At 40.1% G+C, this 12,098-nt stretch overlaps 1 protein-coding gene and 1 non-coding gene across 2 annotated transcripts; both read right to left on the bottom strand.

Moving 5' to 3' along the window:
* Window positions 1-278: 278 nt before the first annotated feature.
* LOC113356988 (WD repeat-containing protein DWA2-like) lies at window positions 279-4,615 on the bottom strand. Its single transcript, XM_026600229.1, has 14 exons — window positions 4,500-4,615; window positions 4,331-4,414; window positions 4,129-4,261; window positions 3,895-4,006; window positions 3,535-3,634; window positions 2,806-2,933; window positions 2,439-2,508; window positions 1,959-2,047; window positions 1,706-1,751; window positions 1,242-1,315; window positions 1,084-1,157; window positions 951-1,009; window positions 601-638; window positions 279-475 (listed from the first exon to the last, which is right to left on the bottom strand). Exons 1-14 carry the CDS (start codon window positions 4,542-4,544, stop codon window positions 433-435), a joined length of 1,095 nt encoding a protein of 364 aa, XP_026456014.1. The 5' UTR covers window positions 4,545-4,615; the 3' UTR covers window positions 279-432.
* A 64-nt stretch (window positions 4,616-4,679) lies between these two features.
* Window positions 4,680-4,752, bottom strand: TRNAE-CUC. The gene has a single exon. It is a non-coding gene; the product is annotated as a tRNA-Glu (tRNA).
* Between the last annotated feature and the right edge of the window lie 7,346 nt (window positions 4,753-12,098).

Here is a 12,098-nt window from a genome sequence, read left to right as displayed (position 1 = left end):
ACATCGCTCATTTTTCCTTGTCAGAATGGATCCATTCGATGTGTCCAACTTCAACCGACACTACCACTAGTGCTAGGTGTTACGTGAACTCAAAATTGATAATCTGATTGGCAAGCAAAACAACTCGCATTTGCAGGGATATTCCAACAAGCATTCACACCTACAAAATAACCCTCCAGAAATATTGAGGTTGCTTGCGATGGCCTTTAACTGCGGCAACACCCTTAGCTAGATGGTTATAGTAACCACCACCAGATAGTTTCTGGATCACGACCAAATTAATAAATAAATTCAACGAGCATTATCCGGCTGTGTTCCAACAATTCAATAACCTCTCTTTACAAGTTATATCTAAAATGATGCCGCAGTGATGCACACATTTCGCAGAAGATGGTGAAAAAACAGTTTGAACTAGTTATAGACTACAGTTTGTTACCATTGTAATCTGACTGACAACAGTTGAACCATGTAGGTCCTGCATTAGAAACAAAAACAAAGTTCACTTACACAAGAAGAGAGATGTTGAAAAAAAGAGTACAAAACGGATGACTGCAAGAAACCCCAGCTGCTATAACTTAAGTTCACTGTCAAATGTCTCACTTCTTGGGGAGAAATGACTTTACTGATTCTACAACCACCTGCAACACATTTAAAATTGGAAGATCATGATCACGCTTTCAAGGTCATGCTACAATGATTGAATGCTTATCTGATGCACTAGTTTATGAGTTCTTCGAGTTAAAACTGATAAGAAATTTGAGTCTGATCATGCTATACATGTTTTACTACCCGTATCAGTTGTGATGAGTACAACTTTCATGTTACCTCCAGAAATTCATTCCATATTGCTACTAATTTCGGACCCCCTTAGTGTAAGATAAGTTGAGTTTTAGATATTATAATTTCTACCCTATCAATTTCAAACTTTCATATGAGCAGCTGGTTCTTACCCTTCCATCATATGATAAAGAAGCGAAAATCCAAGGTTGGCGAGAGCTCCAAGTGAGGCCTGGAATTTTGATTATTAGTCCAATTATCTACAGTAAAGCGGTTAATAAGAAAATATGAGGATTAAGAGATTACCGTAGACACTGTCCTCGTAGTCACTGTAAGAGTTGAGCAAAGGATCTATCCGTCGAGTAGGTGAATCTGCAGAACTGAAATGTGGAGATAGAGTTTAAGAGGGGGGATGTATAAATAGTTTGTGGAGTTCAAAGCTTTACACCTGGAAAGAATAATACCTTTCAGTTGTTGAATCACCACTGTTAGAGATGGGAGCCAACCATAAGTTGACAGCTGAATCTGTTCCAGCACTCTGCAAAAGCTTAGATATTGTCAGTGGATGATATGGCTAAAGAAGCATGGAGGTTCTCATTAAAGCTATATAGAGTCAGCATACATAGGGATGGTTACTTGTGGCAGGACTGAAGATTGCCTTTTCATGCATCTGTGGTACTGATATTATGCAAACACTGGCCTACCAAGGCTTACCAGACCGAGCCAAAAGAATTTGACTATGGGAAGGTTATTGAGATATGAATCGTGTTGATTATGACCTACATTACCTAGGTGGAGTCTAACTGGCGGTCCCATGCTACTGGAAATATTCTAACCTGATCCAAGCATTCCTCGAGATTTTCTACGTGTATATGCATGCTTGTGTAAGTGTATATGAGAGAGAGTAGAGAGAGAGAGAGAGAGAGACCAGAATAAGATTGTCGTACTCAGGGTTTGATCTGACTGCCCACGTCCTGCATGATTGATCAAACGAGTCCATAAGAAAATAAACATTAACCTTATATGTGGAGGGCAAAGACAGACCCAACTGAAAGGTTTATGTCAAGTCCCAACAGATCAGATACTGGTACGGCATTCATGAGTATTATAATGTGTGAGCTTACAAGTTAAAGATGTAACAAGTACCAGAAAAAAGGTAAAGAGAAATGAGGAAACCGTACCAGTGTGCATGACCAGGGAGCTCTCGCATAGGCACATTGGGCATTCTCATATCCCAAATGCATATTCCAGTTTCATCCTCAGCACTTACCTGTGAAATTGGTCAACATTTTTGGTTAATTAATGAACAAGATACAAGTTTTAAGTCTCGATCGAGTTCTGCATCGACCAGTGCCACTGATACTAAGTCCATTTAGTGATCCACGCCATGACATAAACTCTCTGTCTTGAATCGTTGATAGATCCTAATAGCTATGCATGAATATAAGTTTGCATCACCGATTATTGTTTCAGCAACTCAGTGCAATCTTTGTATATATCCTCCAGGAATTGGACAAATTCTAAATCCAGCTGAGTGAATAGTGAAAATAAGGGGACCGGGCACATGAATATAGTGAAAATATAAATTTGTCACAAGGAGAAATGCTTGTGGATAAGCCATGGGAACCTGAAAATCATATAGATGGATGCCATATACTCACTAGTATGTTCTGCTTCTTAATGCTATAATCTACATCACGAACGTGGGCATGCTCAATCGTATTTGTCTTCCTGGAAATAAGAACAATATAGCTGGTGATCAGCCATGAACAGAAAAAACTTGGATGTGATAAAAATTAGGAGAAACAAGCTGTAAGAGAGTTGCCAAATATGAACTTCAAAAAAGGGATAAATACCCAACAGCTTTTAATCTTATCGCTTGATATGATTATGATAGAATTAAAGGTTTCATACTTCAATGCATTAGTAACTGATCTGAATCAGAACATCAAAATCCTAATTGCGGGATAACCTAGACTGATGCTGTCATGATACTACACAAAGCCAGAACACGAGAAGAATGCATACTTCATAGTCCGCAAATCCCAAAACTGGATCGACGAGTCGGATGTTGCAGCAAGCGCATTTCTGTCATGTGGATCCCATGCTCCACCAGATAAGGAATGCAGCATACCAACAGATTCCCTGGATTCTACCTAGTTTTTTCAAATAATACGTGAATGAGGACCATATCAAAAATTGATGTGTTATCGTTATAAATGAACACAAAGATCACATAAGTTGCTTATAGGACAATGATGTGTACCACAAAATTCAAATGTGAGGGAAAATAACTGATTTGCGCAATGCAAAAACCACTTCAGTAAGTCACCCACTCCTTACCATTTTACTATCTAAATAACTGTGACTTGTGCTAACAAGATATCTGTTTCTTAAATTCGGCAGAGTACTTATTCGTACTGACGAGGTATACCTAGTTTATGAGAAATCTTACTCGATCCAGAGTGTATCTATTCCTCCTTTCTAAAGCTCTGAACAATTTCTTTTTTTCGAAAAAAGTGGCTCACCTTTTCCCCAAGATATCGTTAAGGTAACCTAAACAAACCTTAGAACAACTACAGAACTACTACTGTGGAATAGTAAATGTGGTTATTAAGCTTCAGATGAGACAGGTTTTCAGTTCTCTAAAAGGTGAGAAAAGAGAAACAAGAAACCTTAAACTCGGCAACTTCCTTGTGACATAATCATTAAGTAATTGACAAGGATCACTTCAAGAATTTCCCTTGTGGATCACACCTGTGTGGTCTTATTCGAAGAATCAAAGCTCCATAACAAAAGATTTTCCTCATCAATGCTGATCACTTTGTCATGACTCCCAGATGGCCACCAAAGAATGCTGCGGAGCACAGAATCACAGGGTATAAGGTGTTTTTTCCCTCCATAGAAGTAGTAAAACAATGCAACAATGTCAAATAGAGGTGATATAGAGGTGACCTATTTGCATAATCATCTTAAATAGCTGACTCACTAACAATGCAACAATGTCAAAACTAGGGATATAAGTTTAACCTAGCTCAGAATGGTTGCATTCACATATATTTGAGTGTTTATTTGGTACATTATCAATCATGTAAACAAATTTTGTATGTGGCTAACCGTTTGATCTTGCTAGTATGTTGATCAAGAGAAGCAAGTTCTTCCAATTGCGGTGAATTTGATTGCCCATATAACTCAGGTATTTTCCAAATTGCAGCTCCATATGATTCACCTTCAGTTGAAAGATAAAATAAAACCTATCAACCAAAATTATCTCCTAGCACCATGTCTGATTCACCATTCTCTATCTCTACAATTTTAAATGCTCACAGAGAAGAATAATCAAACACTTACCCGAAGAGAAAACTGTGGAAAAGATTCGAGGGTCAAAAGGGCAAGAAGCAAGATCCCAAATCTCATTTGGATGTGAAAATAAACCCTCACAAATCAATTCAGTCTCAGATGATGATAATTTGATCAAATGAACCTGAAATTTTGAAGAGCTTTAGCTTCAACACTATACATAGTATAATCTATACAGAGAGAGAGAGGAAACCTCATTTTCTTCTTTGAGACTGAGAGTACCAGTGATGAAAGTTGTAGTTTCAGTATCAGCTTTAACATCAGCAATGCATCTAGCCTGGACAAAATCAAGGAAATGCAAAAATTAGAGTTTTGAAATGTAAGATTGAAATTGGGGAAAAGAAAGTGTGTGAGAGAAAGACCTGATACTTGAGACCATAACCAATTCCCTTTGATCCTCCTTGCATTTCTTTACTCCCTGGTGCAGTTTGGATCTAAAAGAAAATATTCTTGCAAATACGGTAAAGATATGTATCTACTAGGAATGCTATGTTGTTTCTCAAAAGGAAAGTCAATAAAAATAAATAAAAAAAATACAGGAATTCCGTTGCCGGGACTTGAACCCGGGTCTCTCGGGTGAGAGCCGAGTATCCTAACCACCTAGACTACAACGGATGGTTGGTGGTGGTACGACAAACCATTATTAGAAGTATTCCGCTTTTTTGTACACCAACGTTACATATAGTGTTTGGAGCTCAGTTTGAGTATGTTGGATGCCAAGTGAGCCTTATTTTGGTGAAGCCTTTTCACGTACCAATAATATCCCCGTTAATTAAGCTTTTAATTAATATTTGTATATTTACAGGAATGCTATTTGTTTTAAAAATAAATTAAAAAAATTAAAACTTTGTTGTTGGGCCTGGAGCCCATAGATGTGCGGCCCATCTATATAGTTAGGGTTTACCTTTCCATGTATTTAAAGGATACTGTAGCTATGTAATAAGGTTGATCCATTATCAATAGAAGTCTCTTCCATCCCACTATCTCTTTCTTTTTTTCTATAACTCTACCGCAAAACGTTATCATGCACGAGCTCTTGCGTGAGAATTTTTTTTCTTCCATTCACATTAATCAGCGAATACTATCTCAAAAATCTTAAACCGGGTACTTCTATTTTATTTTATTTTTTTCTTTTCATAATCATCTTTTAAAGAACATTTGGTTTTCTTTAGGTTTTTTTTTTTAAAAAGGAAAAATTGTGATGTGATCTATGAGTTGTTTAAATGTCTGCCATGTTTCCCTTGTATACATGTGTATCCTGACGATTGATTGAACATATTATCTGTACTTTTGTTATGCTATTATTTTAATCACATGTTCGTCTTTGCAGGTTTGAAGGAGCGAACGAATTCTCGAGATTGTAATCACTATAGCTAGTGAAATTGTAAATAGGTAAGAGTTGGATAGTTACCATTTTTGTAGACTCTGAAGTGAGCACATTTATCCCATTGTATCATTCTTCTGTCGAAGCCTTCACTTTGTATGAACGATATGCTGAAGTATCCACTTTGCGAGAATGACTGACTCCCAATGATACTTCCAAAGATAGTGTTTCCATAGTAAGAAATGGTACTTCTGGAACCTCTCGGTGATGGTGAGAGATCCTTTATACTGAGTTGTACTCCTGGTTATTTCATTAGCTTTACCATAGAATGATCGTGTAGTGAGATCCTGGATCAATGTAGACTCCATGGAAATGGAAGAAAGTCTACGGGAGTGGAGAACCCAGAAGTAAGGACTACATGATGTTAGCAAATGACGTGTAGTCCCCAGCCGTTTCTTTGGTGAGTTTTTAGCGCTCCTTGTGTCATGAATTTGCCCGTGCAATTAGGATCATGAGATCAAGGTTTGTTACTTCTTTTCATACTTTTTCTCCATCGATTGACAGTCTTCAACTTGTTCCCGGGTAAACAATTCATGAATCCAGCACTGATGGAGAAGTCGATATAAGTATCCTTTTTCGTGCAGGTGATCGTGGCATCTCCTTGAATGAAATAATAATAATTGTTGTTGATGCCCAAGAAGAAATCATTGTATATAAGCATTATGTTGATGAAGCGTGCTCTTCTTTGGGATATGAGAATATGGAGAGTTCCCGAAATCCCGAACCGAATGAAGATAATGTAGTTGCCAACGGAGATTCTAACATTGCCGAGCCCTCAAACGGTTTAGAGAATCCCCTAGCAAGTATATCTCCTGTGACCTCTTCATAGAAGTATGAAATTGCTGATTTGTGAGTGAATGAATGAAAACCCATGTGAATACACGAGTAATTTTGACGAAATACGTCACCAGGAAATTTCAGACTTCAGCCTTTTAGCAAAACGCTATAGAATCCTCGTTTGGGGTCAGATTTTCGACATCTGCATATGTATCCTCAATCCCAGGAAATTTCCAAGCTTTAACAAGAAGATTTTTGAGTTTCGATCATGTTTAAGATCCGAAATCGACGAAACAGTAAACTTCCAGGAGACCTTCAGAAAATTTACAACTGGCATGTGGTCCAACGTTTTGGCCACAACTCTTCGCTCGTTTCTCCAATTGTTGTAAATTTTGGATATGTTGTAGGGGACATCTATACGAAGAGAAAGGTATATGACCCATCCCTAGATTCTTCACCAATTGCTCCCAGATCGTCGGTTTGTACAGGACAGTGTAAAATTATCTCAGACGTCATGTTGTAAAACACTCTTGTTGCGTCTTTAGACCATTCGCTTGTGTCTTGAACAGTTGATGAAGGATTTTAATGTCATTGATTCGTTTGAGATCAGGACCCCTTGATTTATATATGAGCATGGTGCTTGAATTTCCATCTTTCTTCTGTCAGTCGTAGAAATATCACTTATGAAACCCTGGTCACGGGACCATAGCCGAGGTTTCATGTCCCGGTGGTAGAATTACCTTTATGATGAATGATTAGCACATGAGAGTCTGGTGCCACGAGTCTTGGACTGTGAAGCTGATCGTCATGATCAGTGGACCGTCAGTCCCCAGTATTTTGTTAAATCTCTCTCTTTCGGTTTCCTTTCTTCTGTCAATGCCTAGATAGAGGACCCTGGTAAAAAAATTGATGTAAAGACCTAGGTGGTCTAAATTGGAGGTACCTTGATGAAGGACTTAGCGAAAAGACCTGGTGGACACCGATCGACCGTGGAAGTTATGATTCCCGTCCACGAATCTCTGGTTGCGCGTTGTCTGCTCTGGAAGTTGTAGAAACCTCATACGACGTCGGAATTCGATGCTTGACCCCAACTTTTGAATCTAAGAGACTGAGTTATCCCATGAGAAAAGAATCACTCAATTTGGAGTTGTATAGGTCATCCAATGAAGGGTGCACATTTGTAATTTGTAATCCCGTACAAATTTTTCAGATTTCGTAGACCTGACGGTAAAGGCCGTATCTTTCAGCTCGTATGTCCGATTGATGCGCCCTTTTGGTATGTTGTAGAAGAGACATAGACAAACATCTTTCGTCAATGAAGCATTTTATCATTCCTCACCCATTGGTACGTTTTTGCAAACCCATGTCCTGGAGTGTGTTGTATCTCATTTGTAGAGGTGATGAGAACATCTTGTGGAAGACTTCGGGTTATGCCCACCAGATGTGCCAGCTTTGGGAAGACTTTCATGTGAGCATGTTATCAGGTCTGTACATCTTGATATGAATCATTGGTTCTTATAGAAGTCCGCTTCATGTGTAACACTTCGGAGAATGATTAGTTGATGAAGCCCTGAGGATGTTACTCTTGAGACCGTTGTTGGTGCTGAGACCATGAATGATTATGCTCCAGAGATCCTTGTCGATGCTGAGATCATGGATGGTGTTCCTCTAGAGATTATTGTTAATGTTGATACTGTGGTTGAAGTTGCTCCAAAAACCGAAAAGGCTAGAACCATGATTATGATTATAGATATAATCCTTGCTCCTTCATCCAGTGAGCCTTTTACATATACGAACTAGTTGATGAGTTAAGCATCCGTAAGATGAAGGTGTACTGAGAGTTCAACATGAATGCTCCTGAACGCATAACTTTACCACAAACTGGCTTTGTCAGTGAGTCAACATTGTTGTAGTAGATAGCATCAGCAGTCTTCATACTGGATGTGATTGGTGAAGAGAGAAAGTTCCTCAATCATGCGGGGCTTGTGATGTAGAGAAATCCCGTTGATGAGGCTTCATGAATCACCTCAAGTTGTCCATTGTATATTGGAGGAGTTGGTGACATTCATGCATGAATGATGTTGCATCTGCTTTAGAAGTCTTATAATGATGTAATGAAGACCTATCAAATGTAGTGCCGATCGTGCTGGTGTTGAATCAGTGTCGAGATATTTGTGTTGAAGCCAGAGGCGCCATTATCGAAGGTGTACTCTTTGATTGGGAGTACAATTTTGAAGGCTTCTTAGATGCTTGGGCGTTGAATCTTCATACCCCTTGAGTATGTCTTAGGTTTGATCGTCTGGGACCGACTATCTTCTGTTGATTCAGCATTCCTTTCGTTGTAGCAGTGGGATTCAACACTTGTGCAGAAATCAGAGCTTTATAATTTTGTGGCACACATGGACACTCCTGCAAGGCTATGTAGAAACTCCCAAAGTGTTTTTTGCCGTGTTTGGACATCATCTCAGCAATGAACGTCCAGTGCTCGATTCGGAGAAATTTCAGATTTAACCACTTGGAAAAATATTAATGCGGTGAAGTTACCATTCATAACGTCTTGCAGAGTTGCTAGCAGAATTAAGTCCCCATGCTAGGATAGCATGTGAGGAAATAAATGACGTATACACGGGAGGAGTGAGACTTTCCTAAGTGTGTAACCTCTTGATGAATGTGTATGCATCTTTTGCAGGTTCTTGCTTCAATCTCGTCAAAGTTCGAAATTCCTCCAAGTGCTCTAATGATGGGGTGTCCGTAAAATCTTTTGGATCAGAAATTTCTTCGTTGGAGCGATGTGCAACCAAAGACGCTTTGTTAGCATGGATCCACGCACGTCTGAAGAACATGTCATATTCTTGGATCATCCTGATTATGTGAAAATTGGTTCACGTCCAGGTTAAGCTTATGTCCACGTTGAGAGTGATGTAGCCATAAGTATTTCTGAGCGTTCCTTCAAGATCTCTGATTGAGATGGAAGCATGAGTAACTCCTTTTCGAGTGATGCTTGTGGATCCGATGGTTTTCAGTCGAATGTTGTTGATGGCGGTGCCAGCATCGATCAACGTTCTTCCAAATTCGTTTCTTTTGAGATTGAGTATGGTAAGCAGTCCCCAGTCGAACATCTCTTGATCTTTGGATGGAGGCTCAAGAAGTATTTCCGGAATGAACTTCTTGACACGATGTGGTTCAGTGCTGTGAACATGTCTCTCCTTTGTTCCTTCGACAGATAGAGCAATCCACGTTCGACCAAGGATTGAACTGCCTCTTTGATAGGTTGTTCATAGAGTCGAGGTATTGATTGGGAGAGGATCTGTGTACTCCTTCAGTCCCCAGTTGAATCTTGTGTAGATCAACCTTCTCTTTGAATATGTGCTTCAAAATATTGCAGTTACTTGTCGGGTGATTGATGAATCCATGAAGGTGACAATACCTGGGATTCTCCATCTTGCTTCAGTTGGCCCTGTTTGATGAACATCAAGTTGATTGTATCATCTTGAAACCAGACTTCTGGTAACTTGGTCACTTCAGAGAGGTTTGAGTCTGTCCGATCATTTCCCGTTTGTTGATGCTAGGTCGAGGTTTGTGCATCTTGGTTATCCTTCCTTTGTGCTTTTGAAGGATCTGAGGTATGCTTGCACGGCGGTTCGACTTTTCGTTTGCTCCCTTCTGCAACATCGTTTGTGGAAGGCTGGAGGTTGTACTGTTTGTTGATCAGACGTCTGCTACCTCGAGCGCCTCGTGGTTCTTCAGACTTTGTAGCTTTTGTTCTTTCCAGTAAAGCGAGCGCAGTAGTTGCTGATCTCTTCGCCGCTTCATGAAGCTCTGAGAATGTCTGGAAATGAAGATTTTCCAATAAAGCTCTGTAGACCGGGATCATGTCGTTGATACACAAGTCTACAGTTGTTGCTCTCTGATGTTTAGATCATGACAGTCCAGGGTCTGGACTCTGAATCTTTTCACGTAGTCATTGGGATTTTCACTGACCCTCTGAAACATTCTTCCAAGGTCGGAGAGGGTGACTTGTTCTGACACGAAGAAGTATTTCCTGTAGAATGCGTTAACCATTTCTCCCCAATTGTTGATAGTCCCTGGTGCGATGTTTTTATACCAGGTGTATGCTCTGCCTTTCAGAGATTTTGAGAATTCCTTGAGATGATCGACATGATTATGTTCATGTTCTCCCAGGGCTTCGAGAAAACGAGAGACATGTTCCCGAGCATTGCCAGTTCCATCATATAAGGTGAAGGTTGGAGAAACGTAACCTTTGGGGAGTGGAATCCTCTGAGTAGCAGCAGGATAAGGAGGTTGATGACGATGGACATGCGATGTTTTTTCCACGGTTCTCTAAGAGCTGCTCCAGATCCTTGCGAGTGATGAAATTCGATGATCCCTTCGCTGATGAGTTGTCTGCAGCAGTTTTGCGGACTTCGTCGTCTTCTACTGTATGGATTGGAATTACTTTAGGATCGTCGTCTGAGGATTTCTCCTTCTCCTTTCCCTTCTCTTGAGTTTTCTCTGACATCTTGTCAGTAAGAGTTTTGAGATAATTAGACAGCTCCTTCTGTGTAGCAGCCATATCGGTTTGATTCTTTGTAAGAGTCTCTTGCACTTTGATGAGATCAGCAATAGTAGGTGGTGGATTTCCTCTGACTTCCTCAGGGTGTCGACCGAATAAAGGATGACCTTCCGCGTTGACATGAGGGGGAGTAACATCACCACCGCCAATGTTAGAGACCAGAATTGTTTCCGGGATGTCTTGATCGTCGTTTTTGTTGCTAGTGCTAGCACCGTTGAAATTCGTAGTTGAGCTTGACCTAAGATCAACCATCTTTGTGAAATCGTGAGATTGCAACCGAGAGAATGATCTCCCACTGTGGTCGCAAATCTGTAGATGGGGAAAAACGATTTGCTGGTTTTTAAGGAGTTGAGGAGACGACCGTACGGAGGAGACTCCTCGAACCGAGCAAAATGTTAAACCTCACACAGATGCACCACTGCAAAGGGGGTGCTTTAGATTCGAGAGATCAATCTGTAGTACTCCGGCCTAAATCAAGACAATGATCGTTCCAGAGTAAATTCGGTCACAAGAGAGGATGATGGGTTGATCTGTAGGAGGGAAGCTGAGAAATGTGTGGAATCAATGGTAATCAAAGTTTGTGGGTGTGTGAATTCTGAATATGATAAGCTCTGAATGATTGAAATTGCTCAATTGAGAGTAGTTGCTCAATTGATGAGTTGATGATCTCGTGTTGTCGATGAGACGTGAGATTGATGATGTTATCTTCGTCTCTTTCAATCATGATTCAGAGACTTATTTATATTCCTGGAATTGTAGACACCATGATTCCATGAAGTGTGATAGTTGATGTAATCAAGGAGTGGGGAGGCGGAGATCGTGTTTGAAACCAGTTGCTCAACGTGTGGAGACTTGGTGGATTTTCCACTCACTACCTCGTGAATTCCTTCAACTGTGCACGACTTGCTCACATTCTATCGTGTGTTTGAACACACGTGCCGTAGACCGCCAGAACAAAACCCTAAGTGATATCCCGCCAAGTGACACGATTAACGTCTCGTGGTTTGTTAGTCAATTTATGACTTCGTGGTTTGATGGGACGATGAGTCCATGTAGTTGCTGAGTTGAACATGATGTTCTGAAACTCGTGAATTGAACATGTCATGAGACAGAGGTATAGTTCTTACGATGAAGTGAGCAAGTATTGCTCATTCGATGGATCGGTGAATATTGATTGTTGAACCAATATTCCTTGGTTTGAGCAAATATTTATCATATGAGCAAGTG

The sequence above is a fragment of the Papaver somniferum genome, chromosome 3 (assembly GCF_003573695.1).
Source record: "Papaver somniferum cultivar HN1 chromosome 3, ASM357369v1, whole genome shotgun sequence".
NCBI lineage: Eukaryota > Viridiplantae > Streptophyta > Magnoliopsida > Ranunculales > Papaveraceae > Papaver > Papaver somniferum.
This window is presented reverse-complemented; position numbering and strand designations above follow the sequence as displayed.

Coding starts and splice junctions, on each gene's coding strand:
- LOC113356988 (XM_026600229.1), bottom strand. CDS start 4,544: ATGCAAGGAGGATCAAAGGGAATTGGTTATGGTCTCAAGTATCAG. Junction 2,509..2,805: donor TGGGATTTGCGGACTATGAA/GTATGCATTCTT, acceptor TCTTATTTCCAG/GAAGACAAATACGATTGAGC. Junction 476..600: donor AAGTCATTTCTCCCCAAGAA/GTGAGACATTTG, acceptor TTTCTAATGCAG/GACCTACATGGTTCAACTGT.